Source organism: Cuculus canorus, chromosome 1 (assembly GCF_017976375.1).
Source record: "Cuculus canorus isolate bCucCan1 chromosome 1, bCucCan1.pri, whole genome shotgun sequence".
Classification (NCBI taxonomy): Eukaryota; Metazoa; Chordata; class Aves; order Cuculiformes; family Cuculidae; genus Cuculus; species Cuculus canorus.
In genome coordinates, this window is record NC_071401.1 from 54,201,704 (window position 1) to 54,227,426 (window position 25,723).

The following is a 25,723-nucleotide window of genomic DNA, read 5'->3' on the forward strand; positions in this document are numbered from 1 at the left end:
GGCAGTACCAGTTATGAAAACATGCTATACCGTGGATCAGTAACAGGTAACTGAATTGATTTAGTTTAAAATTATATCTGGAGGGGGAAAAAAAGGTAGATTCACTCCTTCATGGAACAGTGGAAGCCCCCAACATTTGTACTGGTTTGAATGAAGCTGATAAAATGTGTCTAGCAATGATGGTGGAAACAAAGAACCCTGCTGGCTGCTGAGAAAAAACAAATTGAATAAATGCCTCATTCACTGAACAGTGAAATATCTACCTTAAATTTAACCTGCTAATAAGGATCATTAAAGTAAGTGGATCCTGTAACTTCAGAGACTAATTTTCCTCCCAGTTCCTTAAGAAAAACAAACAAGAAACAGATCTTTAAGAAAAGAAAAAATGACAGTATTTAAACTAACATCTTAAATGTTAATATTTGGATTTGATAATATTACTAGTTCTCTGTCAGAAATACCTGTCACAGACTTCATTAGAGAAAATTAAATCAGTGACCTCATCCAGTTTTAGAAGGGAAAACCAGCCTATTCTATGATGTAATAATTTCTTTAAATTACAGACTGCAGTCCATTATATCAGCTAGCTGCTTGCCTATAGTGGTCTCTAGAAAACATTTCAAGCAGAATTAATATTCATTTATATGATCATTATTAGACCTTTCATTTCTGCCTCTTTCAGAAAGTAAGTACCCCAAGTGCTCTCCATCTGTTTGGCACAATATAAAAGGTGGGAAATCTGCCAGCATTCAAGAGATTTCCTGTTACTTGTGCTGCAGGACATACACTGATATATAGAACTGGAGTGGAAAGACATATATCCTAGGACTTCCTATTAGTGCCCTGTTGCTCACATGAGGGCTTATCCGATATTTTTTAAATATTATTTCTGTCAGCACATTTGAAACATCATACCTAAACCAGCAAATCTACTGAGAAGCCATTTAAAACATGTAATAGTAGTAAGCACAAAAGTATAGATTCCACAGTAAATGTATACCATTATCAATATGTACAGAGTAGAAAATCTTAACTGAGTTAATCTAAGAAAAAAAAACAGAGGATCCGGTTCAGATACCAGATTTGAGTCCTGCTTTATCCATGTAAGTGTAGCTAAACATAATAAATCCTTTACAAATTGTAAAAGCATGTATAACTTCATTTTAGTGAGAAGAATAGTATTTCTACATGTTAGCATTACAGGGGATCATCATAGATTCATTTTCTTCTTAAAGACCTTGTAAATGCATTGTAGCCAAACCTCTGTATGGTTAATGACAAGGTGAACATCTTATAGTGAGTTACGATGTCCGCAATAGGTAGTGAACATTTCAAACAGTATGATCTGATTCTATTAAACTAACTATCTAACACCCACTACAATCTCTTCCAGTTCTGTTAACTAATCAGAAAATAATTTTAAAGAACTAAAACAAGACAGTATTCTAAGCTCTCAGAATTAGATTTTTCAGCATGGTCCACAGTCTGCAAAACTCCTTTTACTACACTGACATTTTAAGATTTTGTGCAACTATTAGTAAACTGTTACCTAAGGCTATAAAACAGACAGTATACAAGAAAAACCTATTTTTTTTTTCTTTCTGTAACTTTCTCTGAACTATAGAGATCAGTGTTTCTCTTTAGAGTGCTCACCAAGAGTTACATTTGAGACTTTACTCTGTATTCATACAAGGAGAAATAATAGAAAATTAAATTCCTGATTTTGTTCTTATGTCATATAATTGTGAGTTCTATAACTCCTCCACATAGCGATTATGAGCTGCAAACTTAAGTGCTCTATCTGCAGTATAAGCTAGGAACATGTAATACAATAATTAATAGACTGTAGGTAGGTGTTACAAGTATAATGATTTAACCACCTGTTTTTTTCTGCAAAATTGTTACGAGGTGGTTTCAATAGCCAATGCACCATTCTGGAACAAGTACTGTTTAATATCTTCATGATTGGCATAGACAGAAGAGTCGAGGGCACTCTCAGCAACTTTGCAGATGACAACAAGCTGAGTGGTGTGGTTAACACACCTGGGAGATGGGATACCACTCAGAAGGACCTCAACAAGCTCGAGAAGTGGGCCCCTGTATACCTCTTGAGGTCTCGCACATGGGTCAGGTCAACCCTCAGTGTCAATACAGGATGGACGATGAAGGGATTGAGAGCAGCCCTGCAGAGGACGACATGGATCTACTGGTGGATGAAAAGTTGTTCATGAGCTGGTAAGTGTACTTGCAGCCCAGAAGCCCAAATTTATCCAGGGCTGTTTCAAAAGAAGCATGGCCAGCAGATTGAGGCAGGTGATTCTGCCTCTCTACTCTGCTCTTGTGAGACCTTTCCTGCAGTACTGTGTCCACCTCTGGAGACCTCGGTACAAGAAAGACATGGACGTATTGGAGCAGATGCAGAGGAGAACAACAAAAATTATCAGAGGCCTGGATACACCTTTCCTATGAAGAGAGACCGAGAGAGCTGGCATTGTTCAGCTTGGAGAAGACTCTGGGGAGAACTTATTGAGGCCTTTCAAGTACTTAAAGGGGGAAGGGATCTTATAAGAATGACGGGGATAAACTTTTTAGCAGGGTATATTGTGACAGGACAAGGGTTAATGGTTTTAAACTAAAAGAGGGTAGATTTCAACTAGCTATAAGGAACTTTTTATGAAGAGGGTGGTGAAAGACTGGGACAGGTTGCTCAGAGAGGAGGTAGATGCCCCGTCCCTGCAAACATTCAAGGTCAGGTTGGACAGGGGTCTGAGCGACCTGACATGTCCCTGCTTATTGCAGGAGTGTTGGACTAGGTGACCTGTAACGGTCTTTTCCAACCCAAACTATTCTATGATTTAATGATCATAGCATAACTTCCTAGCTAGCACTATGGAAGCACAGTAAATTCATTATTAAAAGAACCAGTATATTAATGGAAGATATAGCTCATTTTTAGTGAAGGAAATTGTATATCTGATACCTCCCAAATTAAACTATTCAAATGTATGCACCCTTAAAGACAATCTACAAAATTATCTTTAAACCTTTTCCATGTTTTGTGCTTGCAGAAGGCTATGACAAGATCACAATGCCTTAGAAGACTATTTTCTGCCTCCATTCTTCAGAATATTTCTGAAATTTTTGTACATCTCTCCAGACGCTAACATAGCCACTAATACTTTATATACGTTTCCATGGTACAGCTGGTCTATACAATGTCTTGTTTCTGTTTTGATATTAGATTGCTAGCACAGCTGAAAAACCTGCCTAGAAACATTACAAAGTGTCAGAACAAAAGTAGATCCAAGCAAAATATGTTAGTCATTTCACTGGATTGTTCTTATCAAAAACTACCTGATGTGCTTCATTGGACAAAGAAGGCTTTCACTTTCACACAGTTTCCAAGGTTTTACAAGAAGGAAAAACTTCTCCAACGGAAACAGACTAGCAGTCCTGTGGCTGGCACACATTTTAGCATGTAGAAGCTGTGAAAGCAGACTTTGTAAATATTTTTATACAGACATTTCTAATATGTTAACCTATCATTTTTCTTCAGTTCCTTGGCTCTGTTCTGCCTCCTTTCGATCCTAACAGCAGCTAACAGAGTTCCTCTTCCTTCTGGCTCTTTCCCTGGCTTGTAATTGCACACTGCCCTCTGTGTCTTCTAATCTATTTACTGACCAACAGTACGTGTTGGCATTTTGTGGCTTTTGGATAGGATTTGTGAAAATATTTGTAAATGTTCTTGCATCAGTGTTGCATAACCAACTGTATGAGAAACTATTTGCATTTACAGGCACAGAAATTATTTCACTTGTAACCTTTCCAGACGTCCATTTCTGCATATTCATGAAGAACATTAATCACTTCTATCCCCTCCCTTACTTTTTCTTAAAGGTCACATTTGATTTCACATCAAAAAAGACCCATTCTTAAATATATTTTTATATATAAATATAATAAATATTTATATATTCTTATATATAAAATTTGTCAAGAACTGTAACATTTCATTTCATCAACTTCACTTCCAAAACCAAGTCATACTTATTTACCTTCCCACTCTCTTTCAGACCACAACTGTTTTTAAGACTGATTTAATGGACTGGGTGACCCAGTTCACAGTGGTAGGAAAGAATGCCTAGAAAAAAAAAAAAACAAGTATTTTATAAATCATATGAAGAATTAGGTATACACATAGATATAATTTCAAAACTTTGGCAGCCTAAGAGATCTGTAAAATATATGCATTGTGTTTATATGAGCAAAAACCTTTTCCATCAGGACGAAAATTTTCCAGTTGATGTGTATATTTTTATATACTGCATTAATACCTTCTTTTAGATGTAATGTTTTACACTTTTATATTAGTCTCCTTAGCTTTTGTGCAATCTTCTGAACTGGAGTATCTAATTCAGAATCTTAATCACCAAGGTTTTCCTCTATAGCCAGTCACCTCTCCAGGGAATAATTTAGCCCATCTGAAATCTCTGGAGTGGTTTATCACTTCCAATTAACAACTGAGGGAGCTGGAAGAGAAAACTTTTCTAAATTACTTGCATTGTTCAAGGATTATCATGAATTCATGCTTTTGTATGAAAAGGAAAATATGAATCTGTGTGCTCTGCTTGAAAGAGATTTGTGGTGAAATATTTAACTCATATTTTTCCTTCACAGATGGAGAAAGGCAATAGCTGTCGATAGCCTTTATTCTTACTGTAGTAACTGCTAAAATATTGCTCAGAAGAATTACAGCACAGCAATGTAGGGGTTTTGAGCTTGACTTTGAAATTACCTTCTGGGGGGCATTTCTTTCCTTTCCTATTGACTGGAGCCTACATATATAAATCTTGTGACTGAGACACCTGCAGTGAGATTCAACTCTAAAATCTAAATTTGACTGTCTGAGTCTAGCTTTTAGCATCTTTACTGTCTTACTGGACTGTTATTTAATGCATGTGTCCTGGTTTCAGCTGGGATAGAGTTAATTTTCTTCCTAGTAGTTGCTGCATTTGGATTTGGTATGAGAATGATTTTGATAACGCATATTGTTTTAGTTGTTGCAAGATAACATTTATGCTTGGCTGAGACAGGGTTAATTTTGCCACAGAACCAGCTGTGTTTTAAATTTAGTAGGAAGATATTGATAATATACTGTTTGCTGTTGTTGATTAGAATCAAGGACTTTTCAGTTCCCCATGTTTTGCTAGTGTACAGGTGCAGAGCGAGGATAGATAACCCAATCTGGCCAACAGAATATTTTCTAGCATAGTATCCTGCTCTCTATAAAGATGTGAGTTTGGCTGGATTGCGGGTAGGTAATCCGAATCCCGCTTTTGGTGTTGAGTTAGCTGCTGTTGCTGCACTTGCTGTGATACCTGCACTTGCTGCTGTCACTGAGAAGGCTGCTCAGGATGAGCTAATCATCAGATAGTGAGTAGTTGTATTTTAACATATTCTTTTATATTACTACTATTATTATTATCATCATCATCTGTTCTTTGATTGTTCTTTTAAAACTGTCTTAACCTCAACCTACAAGTTTTTCTTTTATTTTTCCGATTCTTTTTTTCATCCCACTGTGTGGGTAGGGATGAGAAAGCAGCTACATTTTAGTTGCCAGCCAACAGCTAAACTATAATGATGTATAGCCAGTGCTGTCAAACACCATGTACAGTCATTCTGCTTTGGGCAGAGATTTTCCAGATTTATAGATTTCCAGAGGATTTCCAGATGTACAGATTTCTGTTGGAAACCAAGGAAGCAGGTTTCCAATAACCTCAAGTAAGTGCACATGGTGCTTGGTTGGAGGAGGTACGTAATGTTCTTCAGAGACACTGGCATGAAACCTCATGGCAAATATGATATGCAGACTTACTATAGGATCTTCTGGGTTTATTGTATTTGTGCAGACACCAAGTCTGATTGCTGAAGATGCAGTATTTCTATTGTGTTTCCACTTGCCAGTGTTGGCAGGACAGAGATAGGTGCTGGAAGGAGTCCTTTTGGTATGGTTTGAACACCAAGGGGTCCTTGTCTGTCTTAGACAGACACATCACTGAAATGTGGTTAACAATTACTGTGCTTTAGAACTGTCACACTGAAAGCCCTTCTGCCATTTGACTTACCTTTAAACTTAGTTGTTATGTTTCTGAATACAAAGATATGATTTAAATTTATTGTATACTTAGAAGACTCTTTAATTTAAATTGATAAATTTGAAAATGAGTTCTTCAAATCTATTCGGTAAACTACTCCATGCTCTGGGCAGGGCTGAGCAAGTGAGCTCATGTGAATATAAGAGTATGTTTTCTATGGTCCCATTAAAAATAAAGAATAAATGATCAATTTTTTTTCAAATTAGTAGACATTTAATCTCTTTCTACCTTTTTCTTTCCCCCCAGCTTTTTATTACAGATCTTCTCGGTTAAAAATGGGACTGGAAGTAAGAAGCCAAACTAGAAATTTTACAAGCAAGACAGTTGTCGTAAGGGTTTTAGGTCAACTGTAAAATCTCAAAGGACTGGATTTTCAAACGTGCTTAGCACTGACAAAATCTCCAACGTCCCTCATTCTATTGTTTTCTTTGGGCACAATATGTGTTGAAGTCCAAGGAAAGGCATGCAGTTTCAAATTAAGGGAATAAATGAGGAAAAGAAGGAAGCTTCTGTCTTTGAAAAAAACAGTTGAACAAGCTTGAAAAATTGCTACTGTGTTTAAAGTCTGGCCTATTGGACCTTTTGCAATTTTATGACAAAGATAGATGATAGTTTTTTATATTGCTAGTAAGGAAAAACATTAAAAATTAGCCCAAGCTAAAGAACATGGTTTCTAATGATGAAATTGGCCATTATCACTTTTTTATCCATAAGAAATGGCTCATAGACGGTGCTAACTAGAGTCAATTGCTACCTACTGTCTTGTGCTGACAGATAGCCACTCTGCTCTGGAGGGCACTTACACAAAGTTGAATTATTTTTAGTTGCAGATACTTGGGAGCTTCGTGTCATTACTATGAATCGTGTGACATTAAACACCTGCGGCAAACTGCCACTTCTGACAAACTCTTTACTGTGACCCATGAGTATATGCACAATTAATATCAGATTGTACATCATTAAATTTTCCTATCTGACTTATGAATGAGTTCTGCCCTACAGGCATGGAAAGAAGAAACAACAATGATCCTGCTTACCAACCCTGGAGCAGCTAACCTACTTCTGAAATATCTTCCCTCTAGACTTATAAAATCCTGTTAATTACAATGACGATATATCACCGTACTTTCTTTTTCTAATAGGAATTTCAGTAAAAACTTAAAACTCATTTATATCAAATATTACTTCTTCCATCACTGACTGAAATTTATGTAATTTAATTAACTTATGCCTCAGTGATATTTTAGAAATGAAGTAGCTCTAAAGTAGGTATTGAATGGAATCTACTTAATATTCCATCAGAGTATACCACAGCATAAACTTAACTCTCTCAATAAGATGACAGTGTGAATGTAAAAAGGTAGAGAAATTGGACCTTTTAACATAGCGTGAAAAAAAAACATGCAGTTCAGATACCTTAGCAAAGTAATCATGCTGAACAATAAAAGCTGATGAAAAACTAAAGTTTCTTGGAGAGCAGGTGGCTTCCAGAGAGGGTGCTCTCAGTGGCAGTGGTGATGCTTCATAATATGCATATTCAGTCTCTTTCAGAGCTGATGGATGCTAGCATTAATTCTTTTTATTTTTTTTAGTATTTGTTCAGCAGAGCTAATTTCAGTTGCACTGTGATCCATCAGCAAATAGAATTCAAAATATTCTTCTTGGTTTTCATATTGCCTATAATTTAATCTTTTATTTCTCCCAACTAATTCCTAGTTGTCCTTAACTAACTAAGTTGTCCATCTGCCTTAACTTCCTTTCCATCCACCCAGTAAAGTCACATGGAACATTTCTCTGAATTCACAAGTAACTGTGTGTGATCCTAGATATGGACTGCAGAATCAACATTTATAACAAAACAACAGTCAAAAGTTCCTTTTTTTTCCTCTTTTTTTTTTCTTTTTAGATAAAGTAAGCCCTGTATTACATGACAAAATATTCTGTAGTTTTAAACTGACATTTTCCAGAGTAGAATTTTGCAAATATAAATGTGAAGATTTTTATGGCAGAGGAGCAAATTATGTTATCTTTTGTAAAGGTAATTGTGTATTTCCCACATAAAGATATTTTCTAATAACATACGGTGAGACTCTGAGAACCTGAATATGCAAACACATACATAAGAAAAGACAATTTTTTGATTTTTGATGAACGTATGGAAATATTTCAAGGAAGAAAAGCTATTAATTAGCATTATAGAAATAATTTGTCAGTTGGATACAGTGTATATCTTTTTTCACTTAAAAAAATTAGATTTCTCTTTTAATAGCAATGTTCAATATGGGTTTCTTAATTAATGCAAATACATTTAATGTACCTACCTATAAATTTAAGCCCTTTTTTCATTGCTCTTATTGTTAAGCAACTACAGAGTACCATCAAAGAGATGCAAGTTTCACCAACAGTAAAAGCTTAATCTTAATTTAATTTCAGTGATTTCAATTGATTATATTAATGTTTATATAAAACCATGTACATCCATGCCAAATCAGATATTTTAGATGTTCCTACAGTAAATGCATTATGCTTGATCAACATCAACACAAGACATAAAATGGATTCTATTTGGTTACAGGCAACATACAGCATGGACTGATGCAGTACAAGCCTTCTCTGAAGATTCAAAGAATCAAGCTATTACTTCTCTTTTGCACTAACAGGAAGCAAAATGCATGTGTAAAACTAAAAAATTGCTATGTGATGTTTAAAAAAAAAAAATCAGATCTCATGGTTTGTGACAGGAGTAGGGGAAAAAAAGTGGTAGTTATGGTCATTGCAATAACTGCATGTATTTTTGCTTATACATCCAGTGAGAATTCTCCAGTGCCATTTTTCCATCTAAAGTGTTAACACAAGAGGAGGCTACTTTTTATCTGCACTGCACCAGGGAAAGAAAATGCTGCTCTGTTTAACCTTTGTTACAGGAATTTGTGTATATTTTGAAACACGAACATTTTTGCCTATAAGTTACAAACTGTTGAATTTTCAGAGCATACAGAATAAGATATATCAAGGTTTTTTCAAAATAGACATGAACAGGACATAAACTGTGTATGAGCCAAGTGTGGGCCATATGCACCAGGCAGAATATCACCCAATGTGAAAGGCCTTGATGTAGCTCTGCATGTTGGCACAGACTTTATAATGATCACTGTTGAGGTCATTTCAGTTCATTTGATAACTGGAAAAGGGCAGCTTCCCTTCAAATCAGGGAGCAGAGTTAATGAAGTCTATTGCAAAGGTATCAGAGCCAGTTTGGCCATGGGAAGAAATAAAACATTAAGCCGTTTCTGATATGACTCAGGTTTCGGGTAATTGGTAGTTACCCTCTAAACTACCTGGCACTCAAAAGGCAACATATTCTAAATTTCTGGCAGCCTTTAGAATGCTAATGTTTAAAGTTGGCATAAATTATATGTAGCTGAGCCAACTATTCCATGCCACTCTTACATATTTCGGCTGAATGGCTCATGTTTTTGTACTATTTGGTGTGCATTGCCACTTTATTCTTATGGTCCAATATAGATGCATATTGTTTTCATTAAGTCATTAATGCTATCTTGTAGATTTGCTTAGCACTTTCAATGTTTAGCTGTTACCTACATCTGTAATCTTTATCTGTATAATTAATGCTATTTTTATGTTATTTTAATGTGAAATCAGTTCAAGAAAGACATCCTTTAGCTGCTAATATAAGCTTCAAAGAAATAAAGCTCCAAAGGTTGGAAATGACTTTCATCTTCAAGGCTTACTAATGACAGCAACACACTTAGAGCTGTGCTTACATATTGAAATATTTTCAGATAATCTGAATCAAGTCCCAAGGCAGTTCAAATTTGCATAAGTGGTTCAGATTTCCAAAGCTCTCAATAAGCTGGCAACCTGATGAAATAACTTGAACTTAAAGTGGCATATGAGGGATATACTAAAGTTTTAATAATTTGAAACAACACTTTTCATTTTTTAAACAATAAAATGAAAGAAACATGGGTAGGTTTAGATTTTGAAGCAGAGTAAAATGAAGCATGGAGACAATTAGTTGACACAGCATCTGCGGAAAAAAAAAGAGAAAAGCTAAAGGGATTTTGCATCTGTAACCAATTCACAACTGCCCTGCTTCACTGAACCACCAATCCACTTTCTTCATTCAGTTGTGTCAGATTCACACTTACTTCACAACTATGCAGCTGAAATTTGCTCAAGGAGAAGGTGTGCATAAAACAGGAAGAAATAGAATGAACTAGCTCGCTGCCACAGGCATAAAAAATGCAAAAAGGTGCTCACCTTTTGGGACTAATTCTTTTGACTCCTTTATGATTCTTCACAACAGTCTTTTTCACTTTTATTTACTTAGCACTGTATACCTGGGGATCTTTCCCATCCCCTCTGAGCTGCTGTAATTTTTTTCTTAAAATATTCCCCAGCTCCCTCACCTTTCGATTAACTTAACCATAAACCAGATCAAGCGTTAAACTTGGTATATAACAACTGATTCATTATATATATTATGTTGCAGTGTAATTTCAATTGATTTTGTACTGCAGCTATCCTAGAAACTTTAATCAGATTTCTGTCTTCCATTTCTAATATAAAACTGTCTATTAATAAATAAGAGAACACAAAAATACAGCAACTGAAGATCACACATGGGAGCTCTTTACAGTCAACATATTACTTTTGAAAGAACAGAAAGGTATCTTACAGCGTACACCACTTTTTCTTTCCTGCTGGTAATTGTTGGAGTTTACATTAATTGCAACTTCCCATAAATAAAAGCTCATGAACACAGAAAAGCAGAATGTTTTCTACCGAGAGTCAAGGAGGCATTTTCTAGTTTACTCCACAAATTAATATACATTTATGTAAAATCTTTATATTTCTGTTTGCTTTTTCCTTCATTTTTTTATTAATATAAATTTTGCTCTAGAATTTAAACATAATGAACAAATATAATAATAGTTTTTAATGAAGGTGAAACTGTTCAAAGTCAGAATAGAAATTTAATTAAAAAATTGATTAGATTGATAATATTTGCAATTGGTTGTAAAATGAAATTTTAACTTTATTAGACTGATAATTTACAAAACTGCAAATACAAAAAAATATTATGAGTTATATCTCTATAAACGTTTTCAAGGGCTTATGTAAATGACATATTTGGATTTTTTTAATGGCCACTTTATAAATAAGCAAGAAGGAAATCTATCCCTACAATGGCACAAAAAAATGCTTCTGAACTGCTTAATTTCTCTATTAAGTGTTCAAAAGAACTCTGAAGACATGTATAAGTTTTGCAAATATTCTCTGTGTAATAATGATCACATATTGTCATATTTGTTACTCAAACAGATTTAATAATAATATATTTCTTTGAAGGAGAAAACCTCCAGATATCCTACATCCCTTGCTAAGCAATCAAAATGAGATTTAAGTTTGACTGAAATGAACTACTGAAAGAAACTTTAACATTTTTTTTGCTATCACAAGAACAATTTAGCAGTATGACAGACTAGTTCATTGTATTAATCGGTAATAACCACATAACTGCTCTGTACTATTACTTAACTGTTTTCATTTTGAGTATTTATAGCAAGAAGCACCAGGTGTTTTTAAAGTTAGGTGCCTCAGTCTATTTGACATATATTCAGATGGATAAACCTATTTCAGTCTAACTGAACAGGAAGCGAGGTCACTCAGTAAAGAATGATCAATAAAAATGGTGAAATAGGTTTTCTCCCAAGGACTGATAGCAAGATAATTTGAGAAAAGGATGGAAAAGAATCATGAAATACCTCTGAATCAATGTCTATTAATTTAAAAGCAGCACATTTCCTGGAATGAAAGAGTTGATGTTGTTATGTGGAACAATTACCATTTTCAATTAACTGACATTTCACATAGCTTTGGGACTAGAGGGAGACAATAACCCTCAGCACCTAATCTCAGCTCTGCTGTTAGGTGAGCCTTTTGTCAATAGTTTTGTGGTATTATTTCAAAGGCAAAACCAATACACTGTGAGCACTTGCTTTCTTTGTCCTCAACCACTAAGAACCACACAGACAAGGTTCAGGCAGAGTTCAGATGCAATGAGCACTGTGACAACAGTCTTCCACACGAACGTGTATATATGTATATATATATGTGAATAGATACATCTATATGAAAACTTCCTATGTGTGTGTTTGTATGTTTTTAAATATCTATATATGTGCTGTGGGTTTTGCCATTGATTAATCTTTCTGGTAGTCTTCTCTCCATACTCTTACAAAAAAATGAGCAGCTCAGTGAACTTTTATGTTTGTTATGGTATGTCGCCATAAAATGGTGAAAGAAATATCAGAGATACATCAAGCTATCTGATTAGAATTAAATGAAGTTGTCTGCTTATCAATGCTATGTTTTATATCCTACTGCATTAACCACCATTTAATTTACTTAAATCACTAAATAGAATAATTGAAATAATCCAGTGAAATTGTCTCAAACACTTTTATTTTTCTTGTACTTATATGGATCATAGATTAAAGGCAAACCAAAACCAGACAAAACAAAAATTGTGGCCTAAACTGTAAAAGTATAGAAAGAGATATTAGAGAGGAAGTTGAAAGCAAACTGTACAAAAATATCAATTACACCGTCAACTCCGCTAGCGAGTGCTAGAGAGCAATCGTCTACTACTGCTATCCTATAAAATTATTCTGTACTTACATGAAAGGAACAGGAAACTATTGATTATTAAAAGATTTGTGTATTCAGTTATTCAAGGATGTTGACTTATAGCCTTTGATAAAGTTTTCAATAAGCTAATTTGGCATAATCTCTGCTAAAATTTCCCCCCAAAAAACCCCGCACCTGGATAACTCATGAGAGCAAAGGAACAACTGTTCTAGACCAATGCTTTCAGCCAGAGTGCATAGCAGCACTGTGCAAAGCATTCACAGAGCCAATGGCCGTCACTCCAAAGGATTTCTTGAGCAGCAGCTGCAGCATGTCCCAAATCCAGGACCATTGTTTGATTGCTTTGAGAAAAAGTAGGGAAGATTCAGTTACTGAGGCTGAATTAGATACCTAAGTCAGAGAGCTTTCCAGAAAATTTACTGTCTGATTTCACTTAGTCCTGGAGGAGATTATGTCTAACTGGTGCCAGTTTTATTTGGCAGCAAAACTGAGCATCAGGCACTTAAATAGATAAGCTCTGTAATGTCTGAGAAGAGACATGCTCTCATGTGAGCAGCAATGATATTCAGGTCCAAAGTATAGGTAGAGATCTAAGTCTCTGAAAGAACATAATCCACTTAGTATGCTCTGAAGAGGCTTAATAAACCTGACAGCATAGAGTTCAGCACAAGGCACAGCGCTTCTCATCTATAAACTTGGGGAGTGAAGAACAGGAAAAACTAGGCTAACTTCTTACCTCGGTTTTGGGAGATTGAGATAATTCTCTCTAATCATGTAGAAGACTGTCCTTTTTCGCTGAATTTAGACCCTCATCTTATAAAAAATTTCAAGGGGAAAGAAGAAAATCCAGGAAGAGCCTGATGCAGTGTATGAGTCCGTAGCTACCAGCCTTTGTAATTTTACACTAAGCTAAATCTTAACTGTGGGATGATATGTTTTACTTGGTACTCAACTCAGTTATCACTGGTTCCTCCTGAGAGTTAAACAGTGATTTTTGTGGCATTAGATACAGAACAGGTGAATGAGAGACGCAGTAAATGCCAAAGCCAACTCAAGAAAGGAGGTAGAACACATGAATAAGAGATACAGCAGAGGATGAGACTGCAGCAGCCAGTATTTATATCACTTTAAGCTGCTGTGAAAACATAGGCTTAGTAATGATATCTTTAAACAACTCATCCAGAAAAATGTAGCTGTGTTAAATTCCACTTTTTTTTACTGCTTTTTTTGTCATATATCTGTTTAGAATAAAAAGGATAAACAGTGTAAAACCAAGAACACAGTGATTTTTACTTTCAGACACTTTAAGAAGCAGCATAGCTTTAACTATAATCTAAAAATTGTCACATTTTTAGATCAAAATAAATGTTAAAATATTTAAGAAATTCATCTAAAATGAGACAAAACATGAAACAAAAAAAAAGTGAACCCACATCCTCCAAAAATAGAATAAATTATAAAATGATTTTTAAAAAGTTAGCTCGATTGTGAAATTCCAAAGGAGGATGAGCTCATGTTTTCAGCTTCTGAAGAGAGTTCTGGAGAATTCAGGTATCTATTGTTACAAGGGATGACTACCAAGAGACGAGAATATTTTCGTGTGATTTAATTGATCTTCAATATCTTTTTAATGTATTGTCTCTACCCACAGCTAGTGAAAATATTAGCTCTTTCTGCTGTGTAGAATGATTAAAGAATAAGAAGGAATGAAAATAAACATACCACTACTTCCCTAACAGGAGGAAATATTTTCAGTCCTAACCTATTTCCCTGTGAGAGATGGAAATATAATCAACCAAAGATGTTAGTTCCTCCTAAAAAAAACCCTGCAAGTATTGTTAATTTCTTTACACATGTAAAAGAGATTTTGTAACCAACTATGAAATACAGAATTGTCAGAGGGTATTTATTTAGATCAGGTTTAGAAGTCGAAAGAAATTTTGTGAATAATAAACCGATTTTAAGTGTATTAACCAGTGTTATCTTAAGTTTTAAATATGTGACCACTGATTACAGTTGCAGGGAATGATGAAGAAAGAAACAGTAAGAGCCAGGAGACCAATAACTGGCTTCAATTCTGGTGTTATGGGCACAATTTGGAGTGTTTTGATTTGAAGTTCCTGGATGCCTTCTTTGCTTCATTCTTTACGGCTAAGGCGAGTTCTCAGGTATCCAAACCCTGGAGGAAAGATAGAAAGTTCGGAGAAAAGAAGATTATCTCTTGGTCAAGGAGGATCTAGTTAGACATCATGTAGGCAAACTGGACACCCACAAATCCATGAAACCTGATAGGATGCACCCACAAGTGTTGAGGGAGCTGTCAGATGTTACTGATTATCCATGCTCCATCATCTTTAAAAGATCATGGAGAACAAGAGAGGAGCTTGAGGAATGGAGAAAAGCTAATGTCACTCCAGTCCTCAAACAGGGTAAGAAACAGGACCCAGGAAACTACAGGCCAGTCATCATCACCTCCATTCTGGGAAAGAAGAAACAGCTCATCCTGGATGCTATTTCCAAGCATCTGGAAGAAAAGGTTATCAGGAATGGTCAGCATGGGTTCACTCAGAGGAAGTCATGCTTTACAAATCTGACAGCATTCTATGATATCATGACTCACTGGGTAGATGAAGAGAGAGCAGTGGATGTTGTCTACCTTAGCTTTAGCAAGTGTTTTGAAACTGTCTCTTACCACAACCTCATAGGTTGCTTAGGGATCTTAGGAAGTGTGGGTTGAATGAGTGGACAGTTAGGTGGATTGAGAAATGTCTGGATGCCAGAGCTAAGAGTGTTGTGATCAGTGGCATTGATAGCAGAGACAAGAGGGTTATGATCGGTGATGTAGTTTGTAGCTAGCAGTGTTCTGCAACAGTCAGTACTTGGCCCAGTCTTTTTCAATATACTCTTCAATGACCTGCATGAAATGACAAACTGGCAGGAGTGACTGATACACCAGAAGGCTGTGCTGCCATTCAGTGAGACCTGGACAACTGGAAAGCTGAATGAAGAGGAACCTAATGGAGTTCAACAAAGGCAAGTGTAAGATTCTGCACCTAGGGAGGAATAAACCTCACGTACCAGTACTGGTTAGGGATTGACCTGCTAAAACACAGCTAAGACCTAGAAGTCCTGGTAGAGAACAAGCTAACCACGAGCCAGCAATGTGCCTTCATGGCCAAGAATACCAGTGGTGTCCTGGAATCAATAAAGTGTGACTAGCAGGTTGAGGGAAGTTATCCTTCCTCTCTACTCTACTCTAGTGGGGCCACATCTGGAGTATTGTGTCCAGTTCTGAGCTTCCTAGTTCAAGAAATACAAGGAACTACTGGAGAGAGTTCAGCAGAGGGCCATGAAGATGACTGGGGGACTGGAGCGTCTTTCTTATGAGGAGAGGCTGTTGGCCTGGTGTGTTTAGCCTGGAGAAGACTGAGAGGGAACCTTATCAATGCTTATAAGTATTGAAGAGGCAAATGTCAAGAGGATGGGGCAAAATTCTTCTCAACGGTACCCTGTGACAGGACAAGGGACAATGTGTACAAACTAGTACATTTTAGGAAGTCTCACCTCAGTATGAGGAAAACCTTCACTTTTATGTTGATGGAGCACTGGAACAGGCTGCCCAGCGAGGTTGTGGGGTCTCCTTCTCTGGAGGTTTTCAAAACCTGACTGTATGCATTCCTGTGCAACCTGCTGTTGGTGAACCTGCTTTAGCAGATGAGTTGGACTAAATGATCTCCTGATGCCCCTTCTAGAGCCTACCATTCTGTGATGCTGTGAATAAGCAGCTTTGATAAAATTCTGGCAATTTCTGGATGTACTCGGCATGGAAGAAGAGGTGAAACTGAGGTGGAAGAACAGTGGAATAAGGACAGAGAGAGACGGAACAAGAAGCCCTACTGTCAACAGCAACAAGCCATTAGATTGACCCATAGAAGCACCGCTTTGTTTTGTCTGTTTCAGGGGTAAGTGGCTCTTGCACTGAATCTTACTTTCTGTATCATCTGGACATTAACAATATAAATAGCATAAATATCTTAGTAGGATAAACAAGGATGACTGTTGTTTAATATCACCCACAACTAATTTGAGGTGATTTTTCATCATTGCATTTCTTCTAAATTTGCTTTAACTATAGGTGTGTTTTGCCTTGTCTTAATTTACATGCCCACAGTGTGGATGCCTACGTGTAATACTGAATTTAGGCAAGCCAGCTAGACAGAGGCACCTAGTACTGTTCAAGATTATATAGGGTGTCTGGGATATTCATAGGCAGCACTCATGACATAGGCCTGCGGAAGTTGTGCCCATACACTAAGGCATTAAAAATGGTATTAAAGATTTAAAAAGCTGAATCTCATCTGCTATTCTCTGTTTTGAACGCCTTCTTGAAGAGTATAAATCTAATCCTGGATCCTCATTTTAGCGATTTTAGAAATTCCTGGTTTATCGGCTCATCTAAGTGTTCCATTCCTTATGAATAAAACTGAATTAACAAAAGGGAAGGAAAGCGACGCCATATATGTGCAATTCTAGAAAAATATTTTCTTCAACTAGCTGTGAAAATTCTAGGTAGGGACATGTATTTATGAACATAAATATACCTAAAATATAGGAGTATATTCTAGACTATCTATCATATACAAATATACCATGTGCCACATCCTAACTAAGGAACCATCTCACAGTACTGATTCGGGTCTTGATCCTACACATATACATTTGTGTAATTATAAGTAACATGAGCAGCTTTGCTTGAAGCTAATCAGGTGTGTAAAATGTTGCTAGACTAAGATCTTGGATAACAGGCATTACCATCTTGGAATTTGTTCTCTTCAAATCTAAATTAGGATGAAGGAGCTATTAGATTGAACAACAGCTTTAAAAAAACAACTTTTACATAAATGTCAATATAAACATCATGTTAAATGATAGAGTCAAATCTCTTTGTAATATACTAAAATTTAACTCCTCTCAGCACTGAGTACCTGCCTAAATTCCATGAGACAAAAAGTCACCTGTTCCATTTCTTAATATGTATTTTAATTTCATGTATTCTGTAATTATATGAAGTAAACTGAAAAGCTAATAAGTTTTTAATTTTTCTCCATATTTTATAAGTCTCAAAAATTTGCACACTCATTCATGAGTTGGTTTGTCAGGAGGATCTGATGTTCTTTGTAAATCATCATACTGAAGATGAATAATAATCTGTCTTCCTAATATGATATATAAGATCTTCCTTATTTCTCTAACTAAATAGTCTTTTAGCAGTCTAATTGTTTGGATAAATACTACTTTAAATGTTTCTTCTTTATTGAGACTCATACTCTGAGTCTTTCATGGAATTGCTGGTTAAAATCTATATATTGCAATTAATGTTACGTCACAAATGTCCTGATTCTATCAGAAATCCCTCATGGAGTTTACATAGTCATAAATGTTCTACATTATTTAATTACCTTTTGCTCAAAGTTATTCTGCAAGGTTTTTACAGGCACAGATGTTATCTTTTCCAAGTATAAGCTTTTGGCTAAGATCTTACATTGGGGCCAAATCAGCCAAAAGGTTATGACAGAGTGAAATGAAATATTTCCAAAGCTCTGAATAACAGAGAAGCTATTCTTAACATCAATAGAATAGATTTGTTGTATAGAATAGAATTGAATGTTGTATACAGAAATCGTTCTAATAAAAATGTGGAGGCTTTTTTTTCTGTTATCAGAAGCCGTTACATTTAGCTGCATGAACTTCTCTAAGATGATGTAGTTGTACTGTTGAATCCCATCTATTTTTTAACACAGTTGTGAGTAGGGGAAATAGACTCTTTCCTTGCTTTTGTAAGATTGAGGTGAGCATTTTGCAAAACAATATACACTATTTGCAGAATAAAATTATGCAAGTCAAGATTTGTTTTAGCAATCTACAAGTGGGTGGGAGGTGGCAAAATACATATCAGAGTAAATATTAATTAGTCAACAGCTGCTCCATATGGCATACCGTGTTACAAGAAAATCTAGCCTGTGGCGATAATAGCCTCAAATCTACACCGTAGCTCCAGATCATAATGATTATTAAGATACAGTAAACAGAGAAATTATGTAGGGTTCAGCTTGTTGTACAAGTGTACACACATAGTGCGTACTATCACAGAAACAGACTGGCATGGCAACTCTAATTTATGGCAAGACTTGGTACTCTTACAAGCAACTGAACCTTTCAAAAAACCCTCCAAAAGGACCTTCTATAAAAACAGTCACTCTTCTATCATCAAACCTAAGAGTGACTTCCACAAGAAACTGACCCTTTCATTCATAATTTTTCAGAGAACAAAACATCCGACATACTGTGACAATACCTACAAATAAGGCATCTGCAAAGATGATGTAGTGTGGCAGGTTTTATGGATGGGGTATGTGTAGAACTTTAATGTATGCATTTGTGATTGCAGATCTCTTTCTAAGATCAGTCTTTAAAAAAATTCCCAAACACTAGCCTCTCACTAACAATAGATGGTGATTGAAAGGAATATTACAGAAAAGGTAATAATGTTCGCAGACATGAGTATCACAGGCAGAACTCTTGAAAAAGAAAAAAAAAGCTAGAAACGTATATAACATTTGTTGTGGGAGTCATTAACAAGGAAAAAAAATAATAGTATTTTATGAACTGTACTGGAATTTATTGAGGCTTAAATATATTTTGTATTAGTACCACTGTGGCTGTATGAATTCTTTAAGAAAACAATGCAAAAAAAAGCTGGACAGTCACAGATTATTATTCTAGATGGAAAAGCTTCCTCTAATATATATAGCCTTCCTCTAATATATATAGCTCTAATATATATAACTTCTTCCTACTCTTGGCACCAAACTGTATCATCATTGGAGTTTTCTGTCAAATCAGTTAGGATTTTAACTCACCGTGCTTTCCCTAACTCAGCTGTTTGGACTGCTGTTTGAGATAAATTATTCCATTAATTTATCATGCTAAACAAATACATTTCCTGTCTTTTTCTCATGGTTAACTCCACAAAAATTTGGTGAGAACTGGGCTGTGACAACGTATTGCCCAGTCCAGATAAAGAAATATTTCCCTTATTTTCATGGGAAGTGAAAAATTTCCTTTTCATTTTCACTTTCACCATTTGTGGGGAAAGGACTTTTATAGTTTTCTGAGGAGAAATAAAACAGCTTTTCTGCCATAGATTATTACTTTGAATTATGTTCACCAAATCCTATGCAGACTCAAATACTTCTGTCAAAATGTCCCTTTCTGCAATTACCAGAAAGAAAGTTAACTATCAGGACTAGAGTCAAATATTTACAAAATTCGATCATGAATAATTCCTAGATCTGGAGTACAGTGTTGAGGAAGGCTCACATTTTATGCAATATATTTTCATTTGTTTATCTTCTTGAGAATTCTTGTCAAATAAATAAACAAAATGCTGCATTGACACAAGGAATGTGCCTTCTAGGAAATGATGAACTTGCAGCAAATTCTTGTCTGATTGGTAGACATCTAAGACAAACATACAGGACTGCTATAATGTCAACATTAACATCTACCTGTGAACACTGTCCATCTTGCATGGAATTGCATTACTTTAGCACTTGTCTTTCCCACAAGCATTTACTCTTATTTAACTGAATATTTGATTTAGAAGTCACAGCCGTCCTTTTAAACAGAAAGCGCTGTATCTAAGTAGCAAACAGTAAAATCAAGTAAATATCCACCATATGTACTCTAACACTTCAGTCAATATCATAAGCACCAGTAGTTTACACATAATCAAGTGTTTCTTTTGTAGTTTTTGTGTTACAAAGCCTAAAATCAATTTTATCTATCAATGAGACAGTGAAGAATTCCAACAGGAATTTTCTCTGCCATGAATAACTATGTACCCATACTTTTCTCATCCAGTAAGATATTTGAATTTGTATGTCCCATTGAATTCTATTTTTTTTTTAATTGCTCAACTGTATAACCAGTTTTCTGGATAGAGTTACATGGAGTTTTTTTGTTACAGAAGATTATTTGACCTGTATGTGGAGTATTTCATGCAACAAATGTCAGGGTTAGTAGAAAAAGGAAGGTGATACCTATTCACTTTTTTTCATTCACCATTGGCCTTTGTAGAGTGTATCTTATAGAAACTAGGTTCAGCAGTTATGTTGTACACGTGTGTGTGTACACAATGCTGTTAATTGTGTTGTCACCAGTAAATTTTTAATCTTCGACAGAATAAATGTTGAAAAAGTTAAAAAAATGTATTGTTTACATGTTGTGTGAAAGTAGCAAAAGGAGGGAGTAAAACCAGGAGGTTACAGCTGAAAAAGAAGCTGAGGCTTACACAACTTATTCATGAATTCACACTTCAGGATATATCTCATCTGATCTTGACACACACCCCTGGAATTCTAATTCCCAGGTCATTCATGATTGAAGCTCTTTGGGATGCATAACAAAATTTCCTCTGTGTGGTTAATAAAGTGAAGAAAGGACATAGCCCTGATAGAGGCAGATGAGGAACGCAGATCTGCAGTCTTTGAAGACCTCTTGGCTGCTGGACCAGATGTTATCTAGGCATAGCCAGAGACACCTTATAAATACTTCAAGCAACGATGGAAACTTCAGTCAGAAACTGCAATCAACCACAAGACACAGAAATTCAGGAAATATGCTTCACTGTTTCTCATGTTCATGGAACATTGCCTTTGTGAGATGTTTGGTATTTTTGCTTTTTCAGAAACATGGGGTAATTTCTTTCTGTGCTCTTCAGGTCTTTGTCATGGGAAAGGAATTACTTTACTTGAAATGCATAGCAGGCATAGTTATGTTAGGCATATATCTTTGCTAAAAGTAGCTCAGTGCTACACTTTTTGCATTTTGTCTCTCTCCAAAGTTCAGAAAAAGTTCAGCGATTTTTCTCTGTAGCAGATATAACAGAAGAGTTTAATAGCTATATATGATGCAGAAACAATATAAGCCCAAATTAACTCTCCCTATATTATCTGTATTCTTTAGACCATACACAAAACATTTTTAATTGTTACTTCCTGGGCTTCATGCAGATATTTATTTTGATTAGAGTTGAATCGTTTTCTAGCAAACTGACTTTCTATTTAGTACGTTGCATGACCACCATCAATGCACTACTTCTACGTTTCACAAACATTAGTCCATTTATTATTGCAAAATCCTGTGGAGACAGGAAAGTATCACCTCCAGTTCTACAGATGTGGCCAAAGACCACACAGTCAAGGTTACATCAGACCCTGGAACTAAGCCAAAGACCCTAAGTCCCATTCCAATGCCTTCCTGCTAAGGCAAGCCTGATAAATTTTCTTGCAGGCTCCCTTTTTATTTGAAATTTCAAGCAACACTTTACAGCACGAAGTGATAATTATGTAACCTTATTTATAGCTCATCAAGAATTTCCATAAGTTGAAACACAGAATATTTCCTTAGTAGAACAGAAGTGAGTAAGATGCTTCAATCTTTCCTTAGAGGTCAAGTCCAAGTGAAAAAACTTTCAGAATTGCTTTTTGATAGTAAAGCAACATAGCTGATTATCTGGAGGGTGCGTAGCGTGACTTCTAAAAGAATGAGGAGACAGCATTTTAATGCATGGGCCTTTTGGCACCATTGCTCTTAGTTTTCAAAATCTTTTATATGTATCTTCTTAGGATTGCATTTGATCCAAGGATCTATACTGCCAGACTGTTAAGACAAGGTCATGATAAAAGACGAAAAAATGTAAGAAACCACACTTCCAATATAGTGTTTTGTTATATTCTTCTATATTTGAAGTTTATGTGGTTCTTTTAATAGAAGTAATAACTTTTTATCTATTAGGAATCTGCCAGCTATTAGATACATAGTAATTTGATGTTTAAATCTGAACAAGTATAATGTCCCCTTTTACAGTCAATGGAGAAGAATCTGTAGTAGATTGTTCATCTGACTCACCTTGGAATTTATTCTGGAAATTTATTCTGGAAATGCCTGTAGCTTTCTGTTGAGCAAATAAATATACATTTGAGGACTCAGATTTTGACATCTAACTTTTGGATACCTAAATTAGCACTGACCAATTCTATCCCTGCCTGTAAAAATAGATTTGTGTTTCTTATTCACACAGGAAGATAATGAAATCCAGAAACCTGGTGTTGCTCCTAAAGTGCGTTGCTTGAAGGGTGTCTTTTTTTTATTTTTTTTCGAAAAAGATCAGTACTATGAAATTATCTACATTATATGGTAAATGTAGTTTGGAGGATCGATATTTTCTTTACTAAGGAACTGCTGCAGTACCACGTACCGTATCAGTAATATGTCTAGTGTTATAACAATATTTAGATATACATCATTTATTGTTTGATCAGCTTTAAAGATGTTCTTTTATAGACAGTCTGAAATGTATTTGCAGGCTTTCCATATACTTAATACACATCTGTTTTCAAAACTTGGAAGATAGTAAATTTAGTATCTTATTTAATTACTACTCTGATTTGTTCTTTTTCCTACAATTTACTAGCTCTTAGTAACCAGTAAATAACCTAACTACTTCTCAGATGTATATAAAATGAATATTGCCCCTGATAAAAGTCAGCTGCTTCCAACTATCATCTTTCTTAGATGTGCTTCTTACTGGTGTTATGTTTTCTGGGTGAAATTACCAAATATATAATGAAATAATTTTGTTAAACTGTGATTGGGTTACAGATTATTAGTCTCTAGGATAAAGATTTCTGCTTAGGTTTACCAAACATTGTACATTCTATTTTAAATTATATTCTAAAAAATATATTATGATGCATTCTAAAAAACATATTGACTTCTGAAAAAAAAAACTAACTGCAAAAGAAGGGCATTAAAATGTTTTAAAGTCTGTGCTTTCAGCTCTAAGGATTGCATCTTCAAAGATTTGATATTTTTCAGGTGTCTAAAAACTATGAAGAAATACATAGGATCTGCCCTGGTGTACCTGCAGCCGTCAATTTTTATGTAAAAGATGTTCATTCATGAGCTCTCTTAACCCATCTGTGTTAAGGAGCTTTATAGAGCTGTTCCATTTGGGAGTCATATAACTCCAAGGCACTTCAGCCCTATGTTAAAGTATTTTATCTCTTTGCAAAAGCTGTCATAAGGCAGAGCTCCATAATGGAAGGTGACTGTGCAATTCCGGGGAATTTCAAGGGCATTTAGGATTGAAAATAACTTCAGGCATCTGGGCCTTCTCTGGAAAAGCATTTAGCATTCTGTTGAATCAACATCTAAAGTCTGTGTTTTTGCCATTCATTTTATTGCCACTTACTTGTCAAAGGAAAGAATGAGTAAGGTAATTCCAGCTATAAGCAAGCTTAATTAGCTTTTAGTCAAATAAGAATGGCATAGAAGGAAACTGGGCTCTTAAATTAGGTGGTCCTGTAAGCGTCAGAGTGAGGTAGGGTAAATGGGCTCTCATGACTGTCAAGCAAAAGGGATCTACTGATTTTGGTGTGGTTTTAAATAGGATTTATTCTATTCCCTAGCAGAAATAGGATTTTTTTTTTTTTTTTTTTTTTTTATACAAAAGCAGATAACTGACTCTTTTTTTATTTTTTGCATACAAACCAAAACTATCCTTTAAAGTAAAGAAGCAAAGAGGCAGCAAAAATCACTTAGAAATGTCCAGTTTCTATAACTAAAAAATTTTGTTAGAGCAATTTCTTTCCAGAACAATTTTTCTATATATGGTTTGTATATTAGTACAGTTTTTCTTTGAATAGGTGCATATATCCTTTTCTTCTACGAGATATCTTATTTAACACATTCATTTATTCTCGTCAATTTCCTTCCATAATGAGTATCAGATTCTTTTTCCACAACATAGCATACATATAGTTATTTTATATTCACAGTTTATTAACAATACATCTTTTTTTGATGTAGTCTTCAAAGAACCACCTTGGCAGTTTATCTACGAAAATCAGCTTACATATCTCATCACAATAACCTTAGTTATTTAAAAATTAACCCTTTTCTCCGCAAGTTTAATTCCTGTAAATAGTATGTATTGAGAGCATTGTAGCATAATCTATGTCAATTTAAATGCTGATGAGGCAAGGACTGCAGACATACTGGAGTACTATGAAAATAAATATTAAAGTTTACTGTCTTCATAGAATAAGAAATCAAAGAAGCTTTTATAAAAGTTTAAATGGTCATTATTTGGTTCAAAATACAACATAACACTCAGCAAAGGGTTTTTTTCTGCCAGCATCTGGATTGCACTAAAATCATTGTGGTTCTATTAACATCAGTATTTATTATGCTACATTTCTAAGGATATATATAAAATTTAATAGAAAGGAATAGGGGTTTTTTTATATGCTTATGAGGTTTGTAGGAGTTTAAAGGATCTCATAGAGTACTGAATCCAGTCCCTTTATATTGCAAATACCCCCGTTGAAAATTTTCAGGCCTTACGTGACAGTGAATAAGATTTCCACCTGCTACTGCTTCTATACAAGGATATACTGCAACTTTGCTTACAAGACACTGATAAATCATATCCTAAAATACCAGACTGAATTTGCTCGTGATCAGTGACAGATTCTTGTTCTTATTCAACACCATCCTTAAGCTTAACATCTTCCTCTCTTTCCAGTGTTTACTCCCTCAGTGTCTTTATAATGTAACTATATCTAACCTATAGTTATAAACTGTATCTTCTGCTAACCTTAATTCTGGCAAGCTGAGTAAATTTTATTCTTTTGCTCTCCTCTTATAAACCAAGATGTTCCTCATACTCCTGATAGAGTTAAAAACTAATTTTGTGTCTGTTCCTTCTTAAATTAACCTTTTTGGAATGTGAGTGTGAATGTGAATGACCAGAAGTACTC

General features: G+C 35.2%; 1 protein-coding gene across 3 annotated transcripts in view; it reads right to left on the bottom strand.

The window, feature by feature from the left end:
• The window catches only part of GPC5 (glypican 5), a 690,193-nt gene that overhangs the window by 169,757 nt on the left and 494,713 nt on the right, over positions 1-25,723 (bottom strand). The window contains exon 8 of one of the 3 annotated variants that reach the window (XM_054056382.1): positions 13,286-15,015. The exons of the other annotated variants lie outside the window; for them this stretch is intronic. Coding sequence (XP_053912357.1) covers positions 14,975-15,015 — 41 coding nt within the window. The 3' untranslated portion in view covers positions 13,286-14,974. Of the gene's footprint in view, positions 1-13,285; positions 15,016-25,723 lie in introns of those variants that run through there. 3 annotated transcript variants of the gene reach the window in all.